Source organism: Melitaea cinxia, chromosome 7 (assembly GCF_905220565.1).
Source record: "Melitaea cinxia chromosome 7, ilMelCinx1.1, whole genome shotgun sequence".
Classification (NCBI taxonomy): domain Eukaryota; kingdom Metazoa; phylum Arthropoda; class Insecta; order Lepidoptera; family Nymphalidae; genus Melitaea; species Melitaea cinxia.
The window spans coordinates 3,894,283-3,915,937 of NC_059400.1; the positions used below are offsets into that span (position 1 = coordinate 3,894,283).

The 21,655-nt window shown below is 31.5% G+C and overlaps 1 protein-coding gene across 1 annotated transcript in view; it reads right to left on the bottom strand.

Annotated features, from left to right (window-relative positions):
- Nucleotides 1-613: 613 nt before the first annotated feature.
- The window catches only part of LOC123655104, a 29,810-nt gene continuing 8,768 nt past the window's right edge, over nucleotides 614-21,655 (bottom strand). The window contains exons 2-7 of the mRNA XM_045590941.1: nucleotides 13,576-13,772; nucleotides 10,696-10,824; nucleotides 6,801-6,920; nucleotides 5,966-6,128; nucleotides 4,337-4,465; nucleotides 614-2,487 (exon numbers count right to left, since the gene is read on the bottom strand). Of these exons, the coding sequence (XP_045446897.1) occupies nucleotides 2,250-2,487; nucleotides 4,337-4,465; nucleotides 5,966-6,128; nucleotides 6,801-6,920; nucleotides 10,696-10,824; nucleotides 13,576-13,772 (976 nt within the window). The 3' untranslated portion in view covers nucleotides 614-2,249. The remainder of the gene's footprint in view (nucleotides 2,488-4,336; nucleotides 4,466-5,965; nucleotides 6,129-6,800; nucleotides 6,921-10,695; nucleotides 10,825-13,575; nucleotides 13,773-21,655) is intronic.

The window sequence follows — 21,655 nt, forward strand, 5'->3', positions numbered from 1 at the left end:
AAAATATACCTATAGTTAAATAACCACCGAAAAGGACGTATGATAATTATTTTTTTTTATTTTATTAATCACATTAAAATTCTATATATCAGGTTTACGTTTAAAGGAGAAAATATATACTCAAATGAGTTCTTATAAATAACAACATACATATGTAAATAACTATAATATTTAAAGAATTGGTGTTTTGCGTCTATCGTAATCAGCGATTCCACGCTTTTTTAAGGTTGGGTTGAGAAGAATTAGGTACCTATGGACGGTGCATTTAAATACACTATTTCATCAAAATATCTAACATCTGACACTAACACAGAGACAGTAATATATGATGATATAAATTAATGTATGTTAATGAACATGGAAAATAAGTTGACATAATTGATGTCAACGCTTATGATATCGATTCCTGGCAGGAATTGGACTAATTTTTGTTTCCGATTTGGATGTTTTTTGGCGTTTCCACGCAGGTCGTATAGTTAAAAAAGTGTATAATTATGTAATTTAGCTCAATGGTGGAGAGAAGAACAAGGGAATTATTCATATATTATATTATCGAACACAGAATTTTGTTACGTTTTCATCCATTGGTATTGTTAGTAATGAATAAAATCAATTTTTAAATCAAATTTGTATTTTCACTTCATCCTTACATCTATAACAATATTAAATAAGCTTAATTATGTAAATAGTATATTACTTAGGCGTGGCACTTAACTATGTATTATAAAAAATTACACTACACAATACATATCGAATATAACACGGCCAATAAATGCCATCATCACAAAAACAAAGTGGTTTAATATGTCTAGCCTAAAATATTTATAATTACGCGTGTACTACGATTTCTACCTACACATTTTTAACACATTGTCTTTTTGTGAGCACATATTTATTGAGAACGTTACAAAACATTATAGTGGACGTGAGTAATGCATTTGGCAACATTTTTGGCTCCTTCCCCAAATTAAATGAGAAACAGTTTCTTTTATTATCTTTATGAAAAAAAAACTCTCCATAGACTATGGGTTATGAAAATTTCAGTTATAGAGTTTAAAGTTAATAACAATGTTATAAAGTAAACGAAAATATCACAATTCGGGTCTAAAACTAGGATACATTTTTAAACTATTCTTATAACAATATATGTAATATATATAATATTATGTTATCTATGTTCTTAAACGAGTGTTGCCAGTTAACCCATATTTCTCGAGTTTATATCAAACTTATTTAAGATTTCTTTATTAAAACAGTAAAAATAATCTCATTGAAGTAATATTTTAACTAATCTAGCCACGGTCTACATTGTAGGTGTTAATTTATTGAGAAATAGGGCATATAGCAACAATTTAAATTAATTGTTAAACGATTGAATAACAGTTTTAATAAAAAAAATTCTTTAAATTAGGAACAACATTATTCTAATGAGCCAAAAATCGTACGTGACCTATTAGTATAGACAAAACCTCGAGTGTTACCAATAAAATAAATTAGATGCTATAGACTAGACTGTCAATTTTATGAAAATGAGTGCAAATTATTTTTTTGTACAATGTAAAATTTTATGTTTCATAAAATTTCAGTGTTTTCAATCACATTAGCAGATGTCAAGGGATTTATTCTTATTTTCTTGTAAAAAAGTACTACGTTTTATTTCTGAATATTTGAATAAATAACAAATTATAAAAAGTCATACTTTAATACACAGTTTCAATTTAATTATTATAAAAAAAAATCTTTTATGAATATTACGTACAATGGATATTCTCATTTAACAATTTACTTTGAAAACGGTTAAATTTGAGTGAGTGAAGACAACGCGTAGCAAATCATTGTGTTGTTCTATAGTCAAATTGTATATACAATATTCTGTTAAGATTCGTGATAAATCTTCGAGAAGTAAATGCGTTTGCAATATTTTTAGTTTAAATCGTGCAAAAATATTTCATCATCCAAAAACGATCTGTACAACAATTTTGATTTCGAGAATCGAAAAACAAGCGATAGCGGAAGACCAATGTGATTGAGCAGAATCGAAAAATTGTTATAGCCACATTACAGATTTAAAAAAATAAACCATCCTTACATCACATCTGGAATGGTCTCGTCGAACGAACTTTTCAACATATAGTCGTCTACACACTTTAAATATGTCTACACTCTTAAAAAATGTCGCAATCAATCAGATATCAAAACGTACAGCCATTACAAATTTGAACACTGTTAATTTATCTGCGTAATGTCATTTAACCTTTTCCATCTGGCATCATGATACACACTGTGGCAGGTCTTTGTTTGTCTGTGTGTTTGTTGTCTGTGCGTACATTCGGATTGGGCGCACTGTGACATATTTCCTCTGTGGTCGTCAGCTTGCATTCTACAACTCGGTAGTTACATGTCGTTGACCCACAGTCGAAATCTGAACGAGGCACAGAGTTCGGGATATTCTCGATGATTTTCGACTCTTCTTTGAAAGGTGGATAACTGAAATCAATAATATAAGCAATTATAATATAATAAGATTGCATTATTGTGACAACAACAGTTGATAGGTTGAAATTTCTTTTGCAAAAGATACTTATTATGTTTAAATTAAATCACGTACTAAAATTTGTGACAAAATTAGTTAAGTGCATTATTGGATTTTTTGGAAGACTACGACTATTACGCATTATTTTGGTCGCGCAAAATTTTCTTTTACATAAATTTGAATAGCGATGAAATATTATGTGACAAAACAATAAATTTTATTTTTAACCGACTTCCAAAAAAGGAGGAGGTTCTCAATTCGACTGTATTTTTTTTTATGTATGTTACATCAGAACTTTTGACCAGGTAGACCGATTTCGATAAATTTTGTTTTAATCGAAAGGTGATGTGTGCCAATTGGTCCCATTTAAATTTATTTGAGATCTAACAACTACTTTTCGAGTTATATCTAATAATGCGTTTTTACTTGACGCTTTTTTCGTCGACCTACGTTGTATTATACCGCATAACTTTCTACTGGATGTACCGATTTTGATAATTCTTTTTTTGTTGGAAAGGGGATAATCTTAGTTTAGTACCATGATAAGAAAACCAGGATCTGATGATAGGATCCCAGAGAAATCGAGGGAAACTCTTGAAAATCCGCAATAACTTTTTACTAGGTGTACCGATTTTGATAATTTTTAATTTAATCGAAAGCTGATGTGTGTCATGTGGTCATATACAAATTTTATTGAAATCTGATAACTATTTTTGAGTAATCCTTGATAAGGCGTAGTTACTTGACTATTTTTTTCGTCGATCTACGTTGTATTACTCGTCGATGTAATTGAAGTCGGTTTTTTTTTTCGTTTCCGAGCAAACACAATTATGTTTCTTATTACAGCCTATACAGTCCACTGCTGGACATAGGTCTCCATAAGTTTACGCCAAAAATAACGTGAACTCATGTGTTTTGCCTATAGTCATCACGCTGGGCAGGCGGGTTGGTGACCGCAGTACTGGCTTTGTCGCACCGAAGACGCTGCTGCCCGTCTTCGGCCTGTGTATTTCAAAGTCAGCAGTTGGATGGTTATCCCGCCATCGGTCAGCTTCTTAAGTTCCAAGGTGGTTGTGGAACCTTGTTATCCCTTAGTCGCCTCTTACGACACCCACGGGAAGAGAGGGGGTGGCTAAATTCTTTAGTGCCGTAGCCACCCAGCACTTATTTTGTTTGATTTTATTTAATTACTCAATAAAAATACGGTAAGCAAAGTTTTAGTTAATGAATAAATTTGTTTACGAGTTGTGTCTATTATAACAAAATGGACTAAGACACAGTAGTAAATTTATTACGTATGAAAAAAAGCCAATCCAAAAAAAATTACAGATCTTCCAAAAATACATTCTGGTTTTGATTGCAGTTGCAGCTCTACAAACAAATCATCAGCGGATTCATGGTCACGTTCTTGTTTACTGCGGTGTTTATAATGAAACATGAAAATATCAGTGCACAAGAACAAAGACACTGTTGTTACAGATAGTGTATTGGTAATGTTGGGAATAGACTTACAATACCTATTGTGATGATAGAAAGCGATCGTTTTCATTTATTTTCCTTCTTCGCTTATACTTCTCGGTAATATTTTGTTTAGTGAATTTGTATGACATTTGTGTTTGATTGCGTGATTTATCCGACCGCGAACGACGAAAACGAAAGTAATGAGTGCTTTTTTAAAAATAATAATTCTGTTCTGTAACTTGAATTAAATATCACTTCGAACGATTACTTATATTTGTCAAATTATTAGTGTAATTCGTAAACAGTTAATTGAAATATTTTTCAAATATTTTTGATATTTACCTTAAAGGAGGCGGAGTTGGGGATCGAGACAGAGGAAAACTAGCGACCTCTCTCGATATAGCGAGCGATTTGATTGAACCGAACGTCTGTTCCGGACTTAATGGCGCTCCCAGTACCGACGCCATGCCTCTGTAATAAATAATCATGAGTTAAAATCTCCAAGTACATAAAACGTTAATTTTTTAAATGTTTATCAACAATTGCACACCAATACAAATAATATACAATATACATTTATATAATTATATTGTCAGTGTAACAGCTACTTAAAGGTAAACTCCACACGCACGTTAAAATAATAAATAGAAGTAAAAAATAAATAAATACCAAAAAGGTTTTGCTAGTAAATATTATAATACTCTATGTTTAGTCGTGTAATAATATTTTACTCTAAATTTGGTAATTTTAAAGAGAATTCGTTGACGGTGCATAAGGATCTGTAGACTTATTGTACATAGGTACATAGATAAAAAAGACCGTATACAACTAGACTAACTTTTTGTTATAAATTCTTCATAAGCGATCAATGAAGATATTAAAAGTAAAAATTTGGAGAAAAACCAGAAAAGTATAGAAAACTATTTAATTAAATAGCTTTATTTTGTTGTCTCTAATTTTTGTCTAAATTTAAAAGTAATCGATTTGTGTACAAGGACTAAAAGTCACGAAACACTTTTCATTAATATCTATGACATGATGAACATGACATGATTATTTATTGTTTAAAAAAATATAAATTCAACGAAAACAGTTCATTCAAGCAAGAACTAGGTGTCGATAACTGTAGCACTTAATAAAATTATTTTATGTTTGAAAATAAACTACTATTATAAATTGACTATGATATTATTTCTAATAACGAGACTTTTAATTAATTATCCTGTTTTACTTTTTAAATTTACTTTGACTTGTTTGTTCAAAACTAAATTAAAAAAAAAAAATTAAAAAAAATACTGGCAATGTATCAATTTAGAACGTTTACTTGTTTTTTTTATGTACAACATCAGAAGCATCGCAAGCCCGTTGCCGACCCCATTCCCAGTTCCTGCCTTGGGTATTTTAGCAAATTTTTATATGAAATATGCATTAGTATTTTGAGCTAAGCATGTAGGTAGGTATGCATGTATACATATTTTAATAAGCTACTGGTACGAAAGACCATTACTGATATTTATACTGTGAAGAAATTACCCAAATAGTCGTTCTAAAGTACTAAGTTGACCATGATTAACCGAAACCATGTTTGGTGTAAAGTATCCGAAATGTCGGCCATCTAAAAAACTTAATAAACCGCGATAAAATCCGAAAAAGTCTTTTCATTTATTTATATAGATAGATATAAGTATATTTAAAGCCAAGAAAAGTATGTGTCAGTTCCGACATGCGATTAGAGTTTACTCCTTAATAAGTATTACGAAATTATTATACCGTGATATTGAAAAATATATTTATCTCTTTCCCGCAAGAGATATTGCGTGGTGAAGTCACTCTCATAGCAGTTCACGTTTCTAATTCACACGATTTCATCCCCATTATTTTTTTCACACCATGAGTCTTTTATCGTTTCTTAAGAACTATAATCCATTAGACGGTATGAAAGATTATATTTTGGTGCTATAAGATACTTACACAACAGAATCACTAGGTACTAGGAAAGGTAATGGCGGCGGACAGGGCGCGTCGGCGCGTGCCGGCGAGGCGGGCTCCGTGGAGCGAGGGCACCGCGGCGCCTCGCCCTCCTCCACCATACCGAGCCAGCCTCTTAACCAGCGGTACAGACCACTAGGACTACCTGTAATTCGACAATCAGCTATTAATATCTAATAGATGTCTATTCTAAGCGTTGATTTAATTATTGGTATAAGTATTTTATAGCGATGTCGTTATTGAATGGACAATAATTGTTTTCTTTGCTTTTATAAATAAAAATATTTGTTTATAAATAATATTTTCAGTATCAAAACGTGTTGGGCTATTTATATACACAAATAGAAAATTATAATAATACGCTCCGATAAAAAAGTTCGGGTAATATTCTTTATTTTAAGAAAATGAATTAAAAACGAAACCGTTACAGTTCCACTGAGGATTCAATTCTTTTGAAATAATTTTTATCGTCACTAATGTTAAGTGGGTGGTTCAACAGGAAGAATAAATTTTGATAATACTTGTTTTTATTGAATAGGGAATATCGCCATGGCGATTTAATACGAATTCTTACAATGAATTAATTTTAGCTATATTATTGTTTTATAGAACGAGGTTCTATCCCTAGGGTTTTCTTGATTTATTTATAATTTAAAAAAAAAACTCAAGGTGAGTTTTTATTTAATTTCTATGGATTAAGATTAATGTTGCTGATTACAATATTATACTTTAAGCATTTTGATTGTGAAACAATAACTAAAGCTTTTTTTCCACAGTACGTTAAATTATTATAACTAAAAGGTAAATTATTACTTACGAGAGTATTTTCTGCTAATCTGAGGACTAAGAGGGTAGAAATCTCCATGTATGGGACAATGAAACGCTAATCTACGTTGTCGACGTTGGGCAGCGCGCATCAACACGCATAAGACGATACCTGAGGACAAACAATAACATTTACACTAATTTATGCTGTAGGCTTGTCTTTATATATATATATATATATAGTAACCAGCTGTGCTCGGGACTTCGTCCGCGTGGAATAGTGACTTTACATGTTCAACGCGATTCTTTAAATTGGCATAACTTTTTATTTATGAACTGATCATCAACAAAAGCTAAATGTTAAGCTAAGCTTGCCAAAATATAAAAGTAAATACCAAATTTAAATCGGATAATCCGTTTTTGAGATAAGCGTGCACAAACGTACAGCAAACAGACAAAAATTCTGACAATCATTGTTTTGGGTGCTATTTGCGTTGATAAAGGTCTCAATAATAGTTTTTCTCATATTTCTTAAATGTACTGACACCGACGCATTACATTTTTATTATATGTACCTACCTATTGATAACAATAAATATGTATTTAATTTAAATATTTTAAACTACACTTGGCCTTCATCCTGTGGTAGGCGATTTTATACTAGTGTTTTAAGTCTGAGCTGGCTAATATTGCTAATTTTTTTTTACAAAAATATAGGGTATACCTAAATATTAAATCTATATAAATGAAAATGAATGTTGCTAAGCGCCTAACTCGAGAATGGCTCAACAAAGTCCGCAATTTTTTTTTATATGTTCCTTAAGTTCTACAGAAGGTTTATAAAAAAAATTCATCACTCGGAAAACGTTACATTTATTTTACTACTAGCAATCCGCCCCGACTTCGCATGGGTGCAAAGCTGATCATCACTTCAACCTATTACAGTCCACTGCTGGATATAGGCCTCTACATTAAGTTCGCACCAAAAATGGAATAAACTCATTGTGTGATGCCCATAGTCACCACGCTGGGTAGGGTTGGTGATCGCTAGGCTGGCCTCGTCACACCAAAGACGCTGCTGCCCGTCTTCGACCTGTGTATTTCAAAGCCAGCAGTTGGCTGGTTATCCCGCTATACATGTATTATATATATAAACCTTCCTCTGGAATCACTCTATTTACTAAAGAAAACCACATCAAAATCTGTGGCGTAGTTTTAAAGATCTAAGCATACAGACAGCAGGAAGCAACATTCTTTTATAGTATGTAGTGATTAAATATTGACAGAATGAAGCCCGTCCGGACAGCTAGTATATAAATAGTTATATACTATACCCAGCCTACAGGCACGAATTGAACCCACAACCCCGAAAAAAGTTTTTTTTTTTTTCAATACGATAAAAAAAACCTTTAGACATGAAATATATATGTCGGAGGTAGTAGTGAGAAAGGAGTTGATTGCTGGTTACATAAAAACGATATCAATTAGCTTAGAAAATACTTAATTAAATCTTAATTTTAATTAGTTTAATTTGTTAGATTTTTCTATTGTTTTAATTTAATTTAGTTTAAAAGTATTTTTTTTATAAAGACTTATTATTGTACATTATGTCAGAGCAGAGGATAGGCCTCAAGCAGGTTCGTGGCGCCATCTTAACGTTCGGTGGTGAGGGTAGATATACGATGATTGATCGTGGTGGATCATCATTATAAAATCGTTATTGTTACGGTGCGGCGGGTTAATACTTTAGTGAAGTCAGATCGGTACCTTGAACCCGCTGCTCGAATTAATCGTTTGATTAATGTTTTAAGTTATTCGTTGTGTAAAAACATTCAATAAATTTTATAATACAGTGAATATTTTGTTTTGTGCATTTAACCCGATGATAACGCCCACTAGACCTGTTAAAACTAATGACGATCTCGAGAGGACTAGTGTTTCTCTGACATATATATTTGTAATGTAAAACATATGATAGTTTAGCAGTTATCCTAAACATTGAAGTTTTATGTAAGCATTACCGACGCACATACTTACTCATACATACTTTACCGACATACATACTTTTTGTGTCCCTTAATGTCGAGGAATTTATTTTATTTGCCCGTAACTATTTTTAACGATCCCCTGGATTTACTCCTGTGTAGGGAAACGAGAAACACAAACAATACACAAACACAAACGCCCAGACAAACACTTGTATGGTCAATACAAATGTCTGCCCCACAAATTGATATATTAAAACAAATAAAGGTTTTAAATTTAAAATAAAATCGATAAATATAAACAATATATAATATAAATTAAACCCGAAACCTCAATTTAAATTAAAAATTAGGGTAATTATGTACAATCGAGGAGTGTATTTTAACCCTAACCTATCTAACTTAAGAAGTACAACGTTTAATACACTCCTCGATTGTACATAATATCCAAAATTAGTTTATAGATGTACTAAATATAATTTCTATTACTTTCCCTGTAACCAAGTTCGCGAAGTGTTGTGATGACAGTTTTATCGTAGTCCTACTTTCAGTTTTCAGTTCGCAATAGCAATAAAGAGAAGTACTTAATGTATTTATTTAAATTAAATTTACAATTTCATAATTACATATTTACAATTCAATTTAAATAATCCTTTAAATCACTTATTTCATCAAACAGCTCATTTTATAACAAAAGCAGGGCTCTGGCTACTACTAGATTTTATAAATAAGGGAAAAAATCTTTGGGATGTTTTAACTTTGTTACTGTAGCTATATGTAGCGTAGTACGCATTTTCTACGTCGCCTCCTATACCACAAGGTTGTCTGGAAGAGATTGCTCTTATAGCGATAATACCGCCTTTGTACCTATGTCATTCTTAAATTGTTACTTATTATGTTTTTGTTTCTTTCCATTGTTCAAATATGAAGAGTTTGTACTTATTTCTTAATAACGATACAATGATTTTCATCAGAAACTATAAAAAGACGTCAACAACTTGTGGCCACGTGATCCAATTACAAGAGTATAACAACTTTTTGAATAAAAACAATTTCAGGAGTTAATTTTCGTAGTTTTGTTATAATACAATTAATTTTAATACTACACGTGTCCCTGATATCTATAGATACGCCCCCATACTTTTCGAAAGGTCAATTTTTATATTTAGTATTTCTCAATCAAGTAAGTCGCGTGACTACGGACAGCTTAAAATAAAGCCACAGTAATAGATATCAATTTGAATTTATAATGATACTTCAAATCAATGCTACTAATACGAATTTAGTTTTGTATTTTATACAATTTAATATTAACTTGTAACGTTATAAGTAATGTAATATATTAAAAAAAACTTCAAAATGAGATTTATGTTGCCCAAAAATATTTAGTATAAATTTATTTAGAGTTCTTTTTTTTGTACCGAAATAATAGACGAGTAGTTAAAACTTTAAACTTAACGATTTTCAATCATTTTATCATCGAATAATCAAATTAAGTAATTTATAATATTATTAATAATAATATATATTAAATAATAATAAATATCATTAAATTTACACTTGGAATGTTAAAGTAATTGCTATTGGAGTCGATATTTATTCTACGTTTGGTTGCGGCTAAATAAAGCTTAGATTACAGACTTTTTGGTAACATTTTGCATAATTCTCTTGAAGTATCTTTTGTAATAAAACACGAACAATGAATGCTATCAAACGTTATCTATTCTGTGGAATTATTTCAGTCTTTAATTTACTACCCACTAAAAAAGAGAGGTATAGTCTATTACATATTAAGGTAAACGCAATGCAGATTTGCAATTTTATACAGTAATATTTACTTAGACCCTGAGAATTTTTGCTCGTGATGCTGTCAAAATTAACCCACACAGTAGACACAAACGGAAAGAGGCTTAAAAATAATTAAGACAGGGTTAAACTTTTGTTATTCAAAAGAGTTCTTACCGGCTATAGTCATAAGGGCGCCAGCGACAATGCAAACAGGGCCAAGGACACGTGAGTTTCCCGTGAACGCGATCCTTGCGGCGTAGTGGTCGGGCTCCTCATTTTCACCGCAACCGCGATACGACGCCGCTGTAACAAACACACTGGGATTAAAGTATTAACCTTTTTAAATTTACAATCATATACTTGGAAAAATCTGAAACAAAGTAACTAAATAGGTTGTAATACTTTGTCTTCGTAATTATACAGCAATGGCAAAAATCTAGAACTATAACCACTATTATAATAAGTATTTGATAGTACAGTATATAAGTATTTTTTACGATAGGATAATTTCAAAGGTATAATTTAATGATAATCCTCCATTACTTTTCAGCAATGAACTAGTGTCAGAAAGATAGATAATAGATTAATTCTCAAAAGCGGAAGCTACGTTCGTGAAACTGTGGCAGACCAGACGCAATATATACGCATATAAAAGTTTTATATTTGGCAACTCTAATACAATTTATTGATGAAATCAAATGAACTTTGCTTAGCCTTGCTAGGTTTTAGAAAAACTCCATACTTCAGAAAATAAATAAGTAAATAAAGAAAAAAAAAATTAATGAAACAAAATCAAAAGACTATATTTGTATTTATACAAATATTTGTTTCCGATTTGGGTGTTTATCCTTGGTCTCCTCTCCGTGCCTCGGAGAGCACGTTATACACTGATATGTCCGATATGACACCGATTTTTATCATATATTCAGGTATATCGATCGTTACTCGATCATAATAGGAAATATATCCGCCAACCCAAAGTAGAGCATCAGATTAAACTCGGATCCTTCTCAGCTCCTCTTCACCAGTAAGATATTACAGGCTGAATCGTGAATAGACAATTATTTGTGGAACAGAAACTCGTTGCTTCCTGTGTACAAGTATATCGATCAGATAATATACGTTTAAGTCGTAATTATCTCGATGAATATCCTTGACATAAATTATTAAGTTCCTTTGTCTTTTCAAGTACAGAAGATTGCATCGCCATACAAAAACAGAAGAAACAACGAGTTTTTAATTTTTTTTACTTTTAGATAAACCTTAAATCTAAACATAATATGTAAGAGGGATTGAATATGATACGGTCCTTGATGGTTACATTATTAATTTAAACAGGAACAATCAATTGATATGCAAGGATCACAGACACGCAAGGATGAAACATACAAATACATTTATGAATATTAATTGCAATTCTAACTAAACAGGTATTGGTAGTACCTGCTTGATAAAAATTATTTGAAGCAGGTTCAAATTCTGCATCCTCAAAGGTACGTGTAAGGTAAGTTGGAATCTAAATTCCAATAAGACCTAAATGTATATGGATAAGAAGTTGAATATTAAAAGAGGCTGCTTTCGATGTTAATCTGAATGAAACGTATAATGTCGTTTAAAATTCACCTTGTAATAAGTAGGGGCAAGAAAGAAATAAAACCTAAATACCTGTTCAAGAGTACACTTTTCTTATTAATCTTTTGTGTAAATGAGAATAAAAGGTGGTATTATCTGAGGAATTTTATTGTACAATACACGTATTGTTCCCGATTCACTCTTGATATTACTTTATATCACTTTATCAGAAACATCGTGGCCATTTTGTATTCTATACTGTTTGATCTGTTTCAAGTCCTGCAGTTTAATCTGTTTGATCATGGTATCATCGTATTTATCTTCTTGAAAAATCTGATGTATCTTTGAGAATTCAGTTTTAAATCGTCAATGATTTGCAACTTATAAGAAAATGTCCAAAAAAGTTCTTAAATGGGTAAACAAAATTTCTTTGCCTTCTGACCTCTATTTGGTCATGACTGGAGCAGATTTGGAGTGGAACTTGATCAGATAAATTTTCATATTTTTTCACAAGTAAGTGTACTTAAAACCCTTAACATAATATATAAAAAGTAATTCATATGATTTGAGAATAGAGCACGCATATAGCGGAAGTGGGACACCTAAAATTTAACGGCATCAAAAATTAATATTGTTCAAAACAATAAAAGAAATTAAATAAGATAAAGTCAAAATTATAAATATAGAATTATTAGTAAAAAGTCGAATTATTTTACAGCGCTTTGGTCGGGAACGAAGTACGAATAAACAATTGTGACACAGATTTTCTAATAATAGTCCATTTAACAATGAAACTTAACATTAAAGAAACAAGAACTATATTCGACTATATATGTTATTGTAATAACTGTTTATGGTCAAGTAAGCAATGAGTGAATGAGAGTGATGAAGGATTTCAGTATGAAATATCGCACTCATAAATCTTAACCAGTGTATCAAAGGTCGTTGAACTTTCATAAAAATGTAGTCATCAAAACGTGACCAAAAGACATTTGAGTGATATATGTAATCTGGACCAATAATAAAGAGAGAGTATCTTTGTATCACCCGCAGGAAAGACGACACGGAAAAATCACATAAAAGAGAAATCTATCAACACAACGTGCATGTTTTATGAGAATGATCAAATATAATCCGAAAAACGAAACGGCTTTTTCTTTTTAAGAATTTTTGTATATGAATAACTTCCACCATTTTTTAAATAATTGTATGATAAATAATGAATAGCAATTAATGTAATATAATTGCCAAATGAATAGTGGAACAGTTGATTTTATTGTGTTTAACATTGTAACAATAAATAAATCGTCCGTTTCAAAATAATTTAAATTACATTGGGTTTAGGGAGCATACACCCAAAAAGTATGAAAGTAAAAAAAATATCTTACTGTTTGTGGCAAGACCTGATCAAGTCAAGGTCTAACCTCAAACCGACCTTCCAATTTTTTTATGCAACATTCTACGATGGAAGAAATATCTTACCAGTAAGCACGCATCCGACGAGCATAAATAGGAACCCGAAGATCGGAAGAATGATCTGGCAATTGGCAGCAACCACTACTCCGGCTACAGCCAGACCACCTTCAACTTTTTCTACGCGCAGCCGCGAAATGGCGGGAGGACATCGTGGCTTGCCAGCCGGAGCGCGCACCAACGGCTCTCCCGGAGGAGACGTCGTCCTAGAAAAAAAAAACTAATCTTAGTCTATGCCACTGTTACATGATATATTGTTATTAGTTTCCGTAATCGACGTATGATTACTTCCCTTTAAAATTTAGGTAGAGAAATAGAAAAATGTGATAGAATGATATAGAAAAATGTAGATAGTTGAAAATGCGTACTAAATCGAATTAGTTATTTTGGCGTAAAACTCTCAGGAACCTTGTCCGCTAAAGATTAACTGATATGAAAAAATTGCAACTGTCGTTGATAGTACTTACTTACGTACTTATTTTGTTATATTTTATATTACACGGAAGTAAATCACCTACAAGTTGTATTAACATTTCTGCCACCTCAGAAGTATAAAGTAAGATTAATTTGTCTCTTAATATATAACTACTGTAAGGGATATTTTTATTTTTTGTGTGCCTTGTCATTTGATTCATCCTAAAAAGTATTTCCTTCTTTTATTCTTCATGTTTTAAAGTGGTAACTAATATTGTATTTATTAGACCATTTAATATAATCGAATAATAATTATATTTGTACCATTAAAACTTTCTACGAAATAAATCATTAATGAATCTAATTTAAAAATTCTTAACATTTTTGAATATCATATCAAAAATTGACCGCTCCAGCGGGGTTCGAACCCGCGTCTCCGACGTACCGTGTCGGCGCTCTAGCCAATTAAGCTATGGAACGATACACCCGCTCGAGCGAAATTTTCGATATGATAATTTTAAATTACGGTTTAAGCGAACCGTGGCGCCGTCTATAGTGAGCTCTTTACAGAAACCCGTAACTATTCAAAGTTTCATATTACAATGAAAATCTTTGACAGGAGACGACACCGTGCTATTTTTAATATCTAAGATTTTATTTTTGTGTTACCCACATTAGGAATTCTAAACATTTTTGAATATCATATCAAAAATTGACCGCTCCAGCGGGGTTCGACCCCGCGTCTCCGACGTACCGTGTCGGCGCTCTAGCCAATTAAGCTATGGAACGATACACCCGCTCGAGCGAAATTTTCGATATGATAATTTTAAATTACGGTTTAAGCGAACCGTGGCGCCGTCTATAGTGAGCTCTTTACAGAAACCCGTAACTATTCAAAGTTTCATATTACAATGAAAATCTTTGACAGGAGACGACACCGTGCTATTTTTAATATCTAAGATTTTATTTTTGTGTTACCCACATTAGGAATTCTAAACATTTTTGAATATCATATCAAAAATTGACCGCTCCAGCGGGGTTCGAACCCGCGTCTCCGACGTACCGTGTCGGCGCTCTAGCCAATTAAGCTATGGAACGATACACCCGCTCGAGCGAAATTTTCGATATGATAATTTTAAATTACGGTTTAAGCGAACCGTGGCGCCGTCTATAGTGAGCTCTTTACAGAAACCCGTAACTATTCAAAGTTTCATATTACAATGAAAATCTTTGACAGGAGACGACACCGTGCTATTTTTAATATCTAAGATTTTATTTTTGTGTTACCCACATTAGGAATTCTAAACATTTTTGAATATCATATCAAAAATTGACCGCTCCAGCGGGGTTCGACCCCGCGTCTCCGACGTACCGTGTCGGCGCTCTAGCCAATTAAGCTATGGAACGATACACCCGCTCGAGCGAAATTTTCGATATGATAATTTTAAATTACGGTTTAAGCGAACCGTGGCGCCGTCTATAGTGAGCTCTTTACAGAAACCCGTAACTATTCAAAGTTTCATATTACAATGAAAATCTTTGACAGGAGACGACACCGTGCTATTTTTAATATCTAAGATTTTATTTTTGTGTTACCCACATTAGGAATTCTAAACATTTTTGAATATCATATCAAAAATTGACCGCTCCAGCGGGGTTCGAACCCGCGTCTCCGACGTACCGTGTCGGCGCTCTAGCCAATTAAGCTATGGAACGATACGCCCGCTCGAGCGAAATTTTCGATATGATAATTTTAAATTACGGTTTAAGCGAACCGTGGCGCCGTCTATAGTGAGCTCTTTACAGAAACCCGTAACTATTCAAAGTTTCATATTACAATGAAAATCTTTGACAGGAGACGACACCGTGCTATTTTTAATATCTAAGATTTTATTTTTGTGTTACCCACATTAGGAATTCTAAACATTTTTGAATATTCCAATATGAATCAAAGATTTTCATTGTAATATGAAACTTTGAATAGTTACGGGTTTCTGTAAAGAGCTCACTATAGACGGCGCCACGGTTCGCTTAAACCGTAATTTAAAATTATCATATCGAAAATTTCGCTCGAGCGGGTGTATCGTTCCATAGCTTAATTGGCTAGAGCGCCGACACGGTACGTCGGAGACGCGGGTTCGAACCCCGCTGGAGCGGTCAATTTTTGATATGATATTCAAAAATGTTTAGAATTCCTAATGTGGGTAACACAAAAATAAAATCTTAGATATTAAAAATAGCACGGTGTCGTCTCCTGTCAAAGATTTTCATTGTAATATGAAACTTTGAATAGTTACGGGTTTCTGTAAAGAGCTCACTATAGACGGCGCCACGGATCGCTTAAACCGTAATTTAAAATTATCATATCGAAAATTTCGCTCGAGCGGGTGTATCGTTCCATAGCTTAATTGGCTAGAGCGCCGACACGGTACGTCGGAGACGCGGGTTCGAACCCCGCTGGAGCGGTCAATTTTTGATATGATATTCAAAAATGTTTAGAATTCCTAATGTGGGTAACACAAAAATAAAATCTTAGATATTAAAAATTCTTTTACGTCTTTTCAGAAAAAAATTATTGTAGATAAAAAATAAAAATGTATGTATATCTATTTCGTGGTTCTAAATTACATATTACAGATAAGTGTTGATATATTTGTATACTGTCCTAAATATACCCATAAACGTTCACAGGATATTGCATAAAGCGCGGACAATGGGACTGTCATTTGATATGTGAAATTTAATTTTAAGTGAAACGCGGAAATTTAGCACATCGCAACTGATTGCGGTGTAGCAGAATAATGACATTGTTTTTTTTTTCCTATTGTTATTTAAAGTACCTTTGATACTTTTATCACAAGAGGAGATCATTGGCATATGGCTTTTGAAATTTCAAGACAATTCTTGCTGCATATGTATCATAATTACGTTTAGCTTAATTACGCCTACTTTTATTTAATTTGAAATTTTAATTATTTTATTTTATTTGATTTGAAACGTGTAATTGATTAATGTTTGTATGAGTACATATATCGTAAAACTCGTTGTCTGTTCTTTGTCTCTATAAATGCAGTGTGTAATTAGAGCAGCAATTCGTCATATAGCAACTGTATCTTTTTGGATAATTGTTTTTATTGTAAGGCCTGCGTATTGTAAGCGAATTGTTAGCCAACTTTTATTTAAATAAATAAATAGATATATTGATTATGTGTGGCGTTTTCAATTGATATAATTCATGTTTATTTTTTATTTGTTTCAAATCTGTCAATGGATGGGCATGTGATCTGATATAGTTTCGTCAGCTTTGTCACGAACTGGAGTGATGTTAGAATTAGTGTTATTGACGTCACAAAGTGTATGTATACTGCGTACTTTCAATTTTAAGCTTTCAGCGTGTAATTTCGATTTATTATTTATATTTCATATTAAGTTTAGTATATAAATGTAAATATTGGTTTAAAATATTATATTCTTTTAGTAAACACGTGTATTTTTATTTAAAATTTTATTTGTTACGTTTTATTTGTTTTCTTTTCGACGTGATTGATAAATTGGTCACGCAATTTTTGTTTAAGCTATGTACGTCAGTTTGTAATATTTATTTTTTTGATTATAATTTTTTTTACATTATTTGCTTTTTAAAGCGCACATTTAGATTCCTCCCGAATTAAATTTTATTACAATTTTTTATTTAAGTTATAAAAGTAAATATCATAGCTTAGCAAAATATTTTTACTAATACAATAGAGCTCCGAATCATACGTTCGAGCCTTAGCTTTAAATTAAATCAATCACATCGATAGCACGGCTAATATAAAATTTAATCTAAAAATATAAAAATGAAAATATTAAAACTGCATTACACTGTATATCGTCGGGTCTGTGACGTTACCATTTACTTTTAAATTTAGAATTCGATAAAATTTTTATTTCAATGTATCTTATAGTTCTCGGAAATATTATTTTAATCTTTAACTAAAACTTTTTTTACTGTAAGTTAGTGTGGGTGCATTAACGAGCTTTGTGAGAAAGAAATAAAAGTAAACAATGACTGAGTAATTTCCTCATTCTATATAGCAATATGTTATTTATGACTTTATTAGTAACGCGCTGTTTTTGTTTCCCAATGACGTACTATATGTGATTATTCTTTATATGGCGTCGCGGAATATGTATTGAAGGTTAGTTAATTGTTAAGTATTTTTTACTGTAGGAATGATAACAAATTTTTTATTAATTGAACATACTAGCTATTAAGTTTGTTATTCGTGAGTCCGTTTGTAAAAAATATATATTATATTATCTCATATATTACGATATCAAAAGAAATACGTAGACACAGTTTTTGTAACTTTTTTGATGATACCTCGATGCTTCTCTCCTATAGGAAAGCATAAAATGAGATTTTAATAGATTGCAATTTATACTTTCTACTTATATTAAAAATGTACTTTGTATTATTATTATTATAAGGCTTGTTCACTTGAAATCCAGATTTAAAAAATATCTACTTTATTGTTAAAAGTATATTTTTAGTTTAGCTAGTCTAGCTAGTATTTATTATAGGAAAGCAATAGTTAAACGATTAGACCTATCTTAGAGATATCCGAACGCAGAAGAGCCGCTAGCTAAATAATAAATAGATTCATATAAAGTTTCACACTGCAATAATGTAGTAAAAGCTACATATCATATACGCGTATATCGTATATTAAATGGATGCGTATAGTATGACAGGATTAATTATGAGATATAATTTTCAAGAAAATATTCACCGAAATATGAATGTATATGTATGTATATCCTAGGACATCTATACTAATATAATAAAGCGAAGAGTTTGTTTGTTTATTTGAACGCGCTAATCCCAGGAACTATTGGTACGATTTGAAAAATTCTTTTAGTGTTAGATAGTCCATTTATTGAGAAAGGCTATAGGCTATATAATATTTTAGTACCTCTTTTTTCTTAAATTAACGTAGGTGAAACCACAGGGTATCTAGCGATTATTATATACGAAAAGTTTCAACTATTATTTTTAGGGTATTCAAAATGTTATTAAGGCTGTTATCTCAACCACACCGATCAATCTTCTTCGTGTCTTTTCGATTCTATGTGATATTGTCGAAAACATTCTTGGTATTTTGGCAATATTTAAAGGTAAATGAAAGTTGGCAGAGTTATTTTTGTATTTTGAAAGATTTTGAGCCTTAATCTCATTTCATATATGTCGTTTTTCAGTATTCATTTTGTGTTAGAAAGTCTGTCTATAGAAAAGTTAAATATATTAAAACATCAAATTACACATTGGAAAAGAGTTACACAAACGTTGATCAGTAAGTAATAGAATCTACATTCAAAATTGGTAATTAAAGAAATTCTTTTTAAAATGACGATTAAAAGTGCTTTTTCAATTTCAAATTCTGCAAAACCATAGTTTATGGTGTTAAAGACCTTATATATATTACGTATTTAACGTTACTGGTTTGTAATTAATCTGTTTAAAAATGATATAAACATGCACTATTTAACCAAGTACCAATCTAACACACATCTATGTCCATGTTTTAGTTCATCAATTAGAGTCAGGTCACATTTTTACGATGTGCAATATCCACACATAACATTTATTGTTAGTGCCTTACATTATTAATCCCGTATTCGATACGGGGATAAAAATACAAATTTACTATTACATATTATATTGCAAAGGAGGAGATTACCATTTCTATCCACCATAACAACAGCGCATGCGTTACTCGTAAATATATCCGTAGACCGCATACAGTTATACCCGAGTGCCTTGTATTGTTGTAACAAATTAAAATGAGATTTAACACACCCATATAAGCACATATAATCAACTGTACTTTTTACTACGACGCGAGTTTGATATTATTGAGTTGTTTTTATAAGAAATTTTATCTATAGGTCAGTAGGGAATAAGTTAGAACCAACTTTAGTGTACTAAAATTGGATCAGAGACAAAACATTTTGTTTTTAAATATGTATATGATCCCATTAATATTATACATGCAAAAGTTTGGGACGATGCTTGGATGTTTATGTCTATTACTGAATAGATTATAATGAAACATGATACGTATTTAGCAGGAGATCAAGAATAGACTTAAATTCCCACGGGATTGGAAATTGAGGGTGAAGCCGCGAGGAGTAGCTAGTTACATATACCGATATTTCGCGAATTCGAGAACGATCCAACGACTAAACAGAAATAAAACCGCGAAAATGATAATAAAAGTACACAGATTACTATAACCACGGGTTATGAGGTCGTTACGCAGATGCGATGAAGACATTAAAACGGTTAGAGTTCGTTAATGTCCGGAACAAACGAAAATGAATAAATTCGAATATTTAACACAAATAAAGGTATTATGTCATAGGTTTTATTCGCTTTCAGTTACGAAGGTCGAGAGAATTTCATTTTATCTAAGGCTAGATTTTATTAATTGTGGTTTAGCTGGCGCGGCTTTTTAAATAATTAATAAATGTTAAACTTTTATTGTATTTTTTTATATACATTTTAATATCACTTAAAAATTCACTCCATTAGTTTACTATTAGATATTTTCGATCCATAAAAAAATACCATGAGATAGAAAGATAAATAGTATCTATAAAAAAACACAAAGCTATAAAAGCAAATATTTTAAAAATGAACGAAAGTAAAAGTATAAAATGGTCAGCTAAATGTTTTAAATTCTTTGTTTTTACGCGCTAATCATAAATCAAATTTTAGCCCTATGAAACATTAATCGATAATTGTGTTTGCTCGCAAACGAAAAAAAAAACCGACTTCAATTACATCGACGAGTAATACAACGTAGATCGACGAAAAATAGTCAAGTAACTACGCGTTATCAAAGATTATTCAAAAAGTAGTTATCAGATCTCGATAAAATTTGTATGTGACCACATGATAAACATTCGCTTTCGATTAAATTAAAAATTATCCAAATCGGTAAAAAGTTATTGCGGATTTTCAAGAGTTTCCCTCGATTTCTCTAGGATCCCATCATCAGATCTTGGTTTCCTTATCATGGTACTAAGCTAGGGATATCCCCTTTCCAACAAAAAAAGAATTATCAAAATCGGTACATCCAGTAGAAAGTTATGCGGTATAATACAACGTAGGTCGACGAAAAAAGCGGCAAGTAAAAACGCATTATTAGATATAACTCGAAAAGTAGTTGTTGGATCTCAAATAAATTTAAATGGGACTAATTGGCACACACCACCTTTCGATTAAAAGAAAATTTGTCGAAATCGCTCCACCCAGTCAAAAGTTCTGATGTAACATACATAAAAAAAAAAAAAAAAAAAAAAATACAGTTGAATTGAGAACCTCCTCCTTTTTTGGAAGTCGGTTAAAAATATATAGTGTGGCTCAATCTTTTATGTTTAGTATTACAATAACAAATACTTAAAAGGAATTAATTTATATAAACAAATTAACTATCAAATTTTAAAATTAAATTAAAAAAAAAATTATAGTATCTTTTTCACTTCTTACAAATCGAAATTGTCACAGCCTAAATTATCATCTTTGCATTGGAAGAAAAACGTGTCTGATAATTGCCAAAACGTGTCTGTTACGTACTAACACTTGGCAACAATATTATAAATACGTGGGTAGTTACGCATTCGTTTT